Source organism: Rhododendron vialii, chromosome 8a, assembly GCF_030253575.1.
Source record: "Rhododendron vialii isolate Sample 1 chromosome 8a, ASM3025357v1".
Lineage (NCBI taxonomy): Eukaryota > Viridiplantae > Streptophyta > Magnoliopsida > Ericales > Ericaceae > Rhododendron > Rhododendron vialii.
In genome coordinates, this window is record NC_080564.1 from 8,414,884 (window position 1) to 8,422,414 (window position 7,531).

General features: G+C 36.9%; 1 protein-coding gene across 1 annotated transcript; it reads left to right on the forward strand.

Annotated features, from left to right (window-relative positions):
- The first annotated feature begins 1,726 nt into the window (after window positions 1-1,726).
- Window positions 1,727-4,104, forward strand: LOC131335609 (transcription repressor MYB6-like). The gene is made up of 3 exons (XM_058371055.1): window positions 1,727-1,991; window positions 2,097-2,226; window positions 3,623-4,104. Exons 1-3 carry the CDS (start codon window positions 1,862-1,864, stop codon window positions 4,029-4,031), a joined length of 669 nt encoding a protein of 222 aa, XP_058227038.1. The 5' UTR covers window positions 1,727-1,861; the 3' UTR covers window positions 4,032-4,104.
- The last annotated feature ends 3,427 nt before the right edge of the window (window positions 4,105-7,531 follow it).

Below are 7,531 nucleotides of genomic sequence, written 5' to 3' on the forward strand. Positions count from 1 at the left end.
ATTTCCATGTATTAAATTACTCCATAAGTGTGAAAAGGGACAGCTGATAATCAAAGAGAAAGGATGTTTCTTTACCAAATGTTAAGGCATTTAATGGTAGGTTAGAAAAATGGGAATGCCAGTACTAGTTTTATATGCTATATATCTACTGTACTTTTCAGCTGAAACACCTCTGTTTGTATGTAACATATATATGGAAGACCCCGAGGAGTTGGCGAGATCAAGGTCAGGGACTTCAGGGTTTGCTTTCTTCTAAAGTTTCGGGTTCGAAATTTTTCAGGTGTTATCGACTCTTTTGGGTTCAATCTATACGAAGTTTTGGTCCGGTTTTATTTGGGCTCCCCGCAAAGTGAGTGGTGGGATTGGGCTCCTAAGATTAGTTGAGGTGCGCGTGAGCTCGCCGGGACACTTATAAAGTTTAAAAAAAAGAAGTATGTGACGTGTATGGAAGTCTGCTTTTCTCTAGGGTGGTTGATCTCTACTGTTCAATTGGGTTGGACTCTTAACAAAGACCGGTCGTCAGTATTGGACTGGCGGATTGCCATATGAGAGAGAGAGAGAGAGAGAGAGAGAGAGAGAGAGAGAGAGAGAGAGAGTTTTGTGGATAGGCTAACTAGTATGGAGAGAGAGAGAGAGTTTTGTGGATAGGCTAACTAGTATGGAATATGGATTACTGATAGGGACGTATTCTTAACGGTAAAACAACTAACGGCAATCAACCCTATTTCTCTTGTGAGGGGGTAAATTGGACCCTTTGGTGGTTGTACATTTCAGCATTGTTTGATTTTGGTCCAATTAATTTTAATTTCATGATATAAACCCTCCATTCTAACGTACTGTAATCAATTTCCATGTAACCATAGTTTTCTATTTGTATTCCAGACAAAAAACAAAAAAAAAACACAACTGCAGCTCAAGAGATCAACTGTAAAGGTATTTTGGATTATTTGTAGCACGCCTAGGCCAAAATAAAAATTAAACAATTAATTACACGATGTACTTAAAAGATTGTTTATGTACAGTCTTAAAAGATTGTGTTAATTTTCAAAAATAAAAAAGGAAGTTTATCCCAATCATCCATTTGTAAAGGTATTTTTTATTGTTATGGACAATGCCAACAATTTTAAACATAACTACAACTTAAGAGATCGATCTATACGTAGAGGTACTTTAGACTATTCGTAATAACTCCAAGCCAAGAAAGAAGAAATATAAACTGCACAACAGGTTTAAAAGAGTATTATAGTATAGTCCTGGTATGATCTTCGTTTAGCATTTTGAATAGAAAAAATTGTAACTCGAGTAATCAATTTGTAAAGGTATTTCGAAATATTCCCAACAAATCCAACCACGGCAACGATCTTTATGTTTTAAAATTCTCTTACTTACCTTTTAGTTCTAAACATGCCTTTGTTTTTTTTGTTTTGCCCCATTTTGAAGCACTAATGGAAGATGACAAACAGGCCAAAGGGATTGGATAGAGATGGAAACGGAAATGAAAGTTCAAGGCCAAATTAATGAAATTGAAGCAAGGAGGAGGGACCAAAGTGAAAGGGTGTAAAAACCATGGTGTGATAGATACACCCATATTTGTGAGGCTGTGAGGGTGTGGCTAGTGTGTGGCAAAGTGACCGTGACCAACCCACCTAATAAATAGCCAAAACTGCCGGTCAAAGTCAACTCATCCTCTTTTCACTCGTCTATTACAAAGACTTGGGAGGTACAACACCTTTTAGGCCAACTTTCTACATCTCTCTCTCCCCCTCCAAAACTCTTCTCTCTCTCTCTCTCTCTCTCTCTTGTGGTGTTTCCAGTAACTTTTAGGGTTCTTGAAAGAGAGATAAGAGAGGAAAGGAAAACAATGAGGAAGCCATGCTGTGATAAACAAGACACAAACAAGGGAGCTTGGACGAAGCAAGAAGACCAAAAGCTTATTGATTACATTCGAACTCATGGTGAAGGTTGTTGGCGTACCCTCCCCAAGGCTGCAGGTCTCTCTCTCTCTAAAGCTTAATTTTATTGTTTCTCTACATTGTTTACAGTGAAATGTGTTTCTAATTAGTTTGGTTTGTGTTTTTCATGTGGGTGGATATTAGGGTTGTTTCGTTGCGGCAAGAGTTGCAGACTGAGATGGATAAACTATCTAAGGCCGGACATCAAACGGGGCAACTTTGCTCCAGATGAAGAGGACCTCATCATCAAGCTCCACGCCCTCCTCGGCAACCGGTACTCGATCCTCTCTCTCACTCTCGCTCAGGATGTTCACCAAGCATCACAAGCCCTTTCGATCGATAGGGCTGTGATGATCACTTGGGCTGCAGTAACAAGGAAATTAAGAAGATATATCCTGTGTTTTGTCGAATTGATTTTGAAAAAGTAAACCCTTAGCTGATACTGCGGCATTCAAACGTACCCTAGCCTTCCAGTATTCGGATGTTTTTGTGTTCCACTGCGCATGGGGTCAATACTCAATGTATACCATCAATTAATCAAACAGGTCTTAAAGGTTAATTCTAGACAATTCGCAAAGTATTTTGAGCTATACTTACACAAGCATAGCATTTTGTATGGAACTTTAATTTTTTTTGATAACTCAAATGTCAGGCAGTTTAAGGGCATCCACGGGCCGGCGGCAGAACCGGGAATCTAATCTGTCCAGGGCTAATCCAAACCAAAAAAAGTTTTATAATTAATGTCCAACAAACTTGTACAAAAATACATAAATGTTCTAAAATAAACAAAAGAAAATTACTACAAAAAACGTACAATATTAAAGTTGTACCCTACTGAAGTTGTACCTTGTTTTAGAGAGTAGAAATAATTTTTGTCGAATCTAAGTCGATATCAATAAGTTATTTTTCAATGAAGATGATCATATATAATGGGTTGAGGTACAAAAATTAAGAAAATGAGGTGGGCTAAAACTTATATTGGGTTAAAATTTTACATAAAAATTCTTTATTTTTCTTAAACTCACCTGGGCAATATAGCCCAACCTCAAATATATGTACTTCCGCCTTGCGCGCGCAACCTTTCCTAATCCTGGCTACGAATCCCACGGATTATACGGAACTTTCACAAAAAAGTATCATGTTGCATGTGGTCCTTCTATTTCAATAAGAAACACATACTCCTATCATTCATTGCAACTCATAATTTCAAAGAAGACGACGTATATTGTGAGGTCATATTGGTGGGGCTAGCTAGCTTTTCAATAAATTTTGGTTTATGAATCATTTCATAATTTTTACACATAATTACAATTAATTAGTACTCTTTCTTAAGCCGGAAACCCTAACTATCCGACAATTTCATTTAGAAAATGGATCGAAAAAGTGAAGTTTACGGTGTCGATACAAAGTTACAATCTGGCATAATCTAGGTCAGACTTCAATAAAATGTGATCCACAGAAAATAATTTCTTTTTTGAGGATACAGGATATATATTATTTTTGCTAACAAACATTGTATGCTACTAATTAAGACAAATATTTGCGCCACATTAGCTCATCGATCCTTTCCAATATTGGAAACTTTTCGTGATGATATTTTTTGTTTCTCGGCGAAAGAAGTCAAAGCATTATCAGCATTTCTTTGATGAATATTTGTTATGGACTATTAGGTGGGCATTGATAGCTGGAAGGCTACCGGGGCGAACGGACAACGAAGTGAAAAACTACTGGAATTCTCACCTAAAGAGAAAGTTGATTAGCATGGGAATCGACCCAAACCACCACAAGCTCAACCAAACCCTAATCCGTCCAACGCAAGACCAATGCGTCTCGAATCCTGTCACACCGAAGACGAAGACCTGTCCGGAAAACGACCGGGTGTCCGATTCCGCCAGTTGCCTCGAAGACGACAACACGTCCGGTTCGGATGACCGGTTGAATCTCGATCTTACGATTGCCGTCCCCTGCCCTCTGGTTCCGATGCTGGAGGAGAAGGAGGGGAGAGATTGTAAGGAATTGAAAGGGACATTTGAGGATAGGGAAAGTGATGGGTCTCCAACCCTTCTTCTTTTTAGATGAGATATTTGATAATGGATTAATGTGGTCACGGATATTGTTTGTGCAATTGATACAATACGTATTGTGCAATTAATTTCGTTTGATGTTTGTATTTATTATTATTTTTCATTTTCCTAATAGAATTTGAGAGAGCTGCAAAATGTACACACTAGCTAGGGTTTTCCTTTTTTTTTTTTAAATTAATGATTTTTACTTACATAATGAGACCAAGTTTTGATTAGTCTTTTTTTTTTTTTTGTCATTTGTTAAATCTAATCTACACTATCCTAGGGGGCTTGGAGAGGTGGATGTGTGCATGTTTACGGAAATTGAACCCTACTCACGCGCATTGGAGTATAAGGAAGACATCAACTGTGCTCCACTCTACTTGCCAAGTTTTGATTAGTCTAGAATAACACTTTCTTATGGAAATTAATTGTATGTTCATTGCTTTATTTAGGTTACACATTGGTTGATTAGTTGAATGTAAGGAGATATGGAGTGAAGAATTGCATAATTTGGTTGTGAAAATTTGAGAATTTATGAATTAAGAGATATAATTTAATTATACAAAATGAATCCTCTAGAATGTATTTTGATTTAGATCACGAAGGGGATTTGTGGAAGAACAAAATACGTATAAGAATTAGATATCCACAAATTTCTCTATGAAGCCGACATTTATTTTTTGGGTCAACCATAGAAGAAATCATTTCATTTCATCGTATATGACGTACATAATACAAACTCGGGAAACTACATCAATTGTAAGAGTCCACGAGACACAACTCAACGAATACAATAAGCCCCCTTTTTTTATTGGCGAAATAAGCTCATTATAGGATAAAAACAAAGAAAGAAAGGAAAAACACTTAATGAGATGCAAGAGTTCTGACCAATTAAGGTAGCCCCAATTGATTCTATAAATCCGACATTGAAAACCAAATACCCAACATTGATATGATATTCTCTAAGATAGTACGTAATTGATATGATATTTCTAAGATATATAGTACTAAATTTTATAGGAGCCTCTGTAACCCCCGCCACACAATCTGCAAAATGGGATTGGATGGCCTACGGATAAGAATACTTGCTCGGAATTTTTGGTTTTATCCTCAACTGGGCCACCTCATTATTTTTTTCCTCGACAAAAGAAATTTTATTAATCTCTGAAAAGGAACAAAAATTGAAGGGAACGACAAAAGAAATTTTATTAATCTCTGAAAAGGAACAAAAATTGAAGGGAACAAGGGCAGACAAGATCTACTCGAGTACCAAAAAAAACGTTGGCAAGAAGCCATCTCATGGAACAGTCCTCAGTAAATAAAAAAATTTCATATTTTTTTTATCAGTTATTTTTTAATTCATCCCAATGAAACAAGTTACATGGGTAGGGCAGTCATCCATGCTCATTTGCCCCTCGGTCCATCATTGATGATACGTCCTCCATCTTCGACCTTCGATCCATTTTGGATAGTCGTTTTCAAATATAGTTTGAAATTTAATGTGTTTGTGTAAATAATCTTATATACTTTTCTTACACCGTTCAAGAAAAATCAATTTAGAACTTTTAAACACAGTGTAGAAAAAGAAATTAAAAAATTATCTACAAAAAAATACTAATTCTTTTTGATTCCGTGTTTGATCAACTACTAAAAATGGACCAACAATTGTTGATGGCCAGAGTCCTATTTTCTCAATATTCCTTTCAGAGCAAATAAAGCCAAAGCAAACCCGGTTAACCTATTGGTCAAAGCTTGAAACTCAGTAGTAGTTTTGCTCATTGTTAAGGTTTTAAGTTCGAAACCCATGTGCTACCAATTCTTTTGAGCCAGTTAATACAGAGTTTTGCTTTGACTTCAATTGGAACTCCCGCAAGTGAGCGGCAAGATAAGTCCTCCAGATTAATCGAGGCGGGCATAACTTCGCCAGGGCTGTCGGACACTTGAGTTGTAAAAGAAAAAAAAGCCAAAGCGGTTTCCTAATCCTGGTTTCCAATCCAACGATTATGACAGAAATTAAAGCCCTGGCCTAATTGATCGGTCCAAGGTCTGAAGACTTTCTCGTAAAGGTGGAGGCCAAAGTCTAAAGACCACGGCCTGCTACTGAGGCTTGGTCTTCCTTTTTTCTTAATTGGTTGTTAATGTTGGTCTTAACTACCAGTCAAATGATTAGTAGAATGATTAATCTGTCGATTTTCCCTACAGATTTTGGCCGCAATTTGAACATTTCTTAGACCTTGATCAGTACTATCAAACTGTCTGGTGAGGAACTACAACAAAATTTGGTTTTGGTGACGCACAATAGTATGTCGGCAAAGGCGTATTTGCGTCGGCAAAGCAAAGTCTCGAGTCGGCAATATTGCCGATGCGAATTCCTCTGTCGACAAAAAGCAGTAGATTATTTGACGCGCTTTGCATAGGCGAACCCTTCTGTCGGCACGCCATTGGTGTTGCTAAAAAGGACGATGAGTCCTTTTAAGATTCTCCCAAAAAGTACAAAAAAATAAAGAAAAAATGGAATAAATTATAAAATTTCTCCTTAATGTGTCAGATCCACCTCTATTTTGGAGGAATAGAGGTAGATTAGAGATGCCCTTCCCGTCGTCCTTTTTAGAGTTTGGAGGGATTTTGTACTCAAAATTTACTTTTGTAGGACCAAACTCTAAAAAGGATGATGAGTCCTTCAAAAAATTCTCCCAGAAAGTAAAAAAAGTGAAAAAAAAAAAGAATAATAAATTACAAAATCTTTCTTCAATGTGTCACATCCATCCTCTATTTAATTTGAAGGAATAGTGGTGAATTGGAGATGCCCTTAGGCATCCTACATCGTCCTCTCAGTACTTATTTCTCAACTCTAGCCTTTTTCAATTAATTATCCTCGGCAAATAAATAAAATATGAAATGTGTGCAATTCAACTGTTTATTGATAACATTACTTCTGGTTTTACGTGAAAATTAAAGAACATCGTTGTGATATTAATCTAAGTAAAAAAAAAAAAAAAACCGTTTGAGTTGAACTGAAAATTGGAATTGAAAGGGGAAAATCCCCTGCTTAGTATTACATCTTCCTCATCTTGTGCGGTGAATTTTTACAGAAGTGTGCTCAAAAATTAAGCTAGACAAAAATATAATATAACTAAAAATAGCACATAATTCGATCCGTACTTATTTTTAGCTATATAATTGTTGTCGTGTAATTCTGACTTACAATAAACTGTGGGATTGAGAATTTTTCCTCGAACCTCTAAGAGGACTTCTGCCTCGAGAATTTGGAGAGAAACTGTTTTTGGGATTTTTGTAAAAGAAAAAAGGTTTCTGTTTGTTTTTTTTTTTTTTTCTCCTGTGGGGGAGATAGAGGGATTTTTCTTCTTGGGTGAGAAGGGGATTTTTCCTCGAGAAAGAAAGAGATGGGAGTGTCGGCGGAGAGGGGTCCTGAACCGGTGCATCATGCGCACAGGATGGCGAAAGATTGACCAACGGCTGAAATGGGGACTAGAAAAGATCCGACGCACAAGA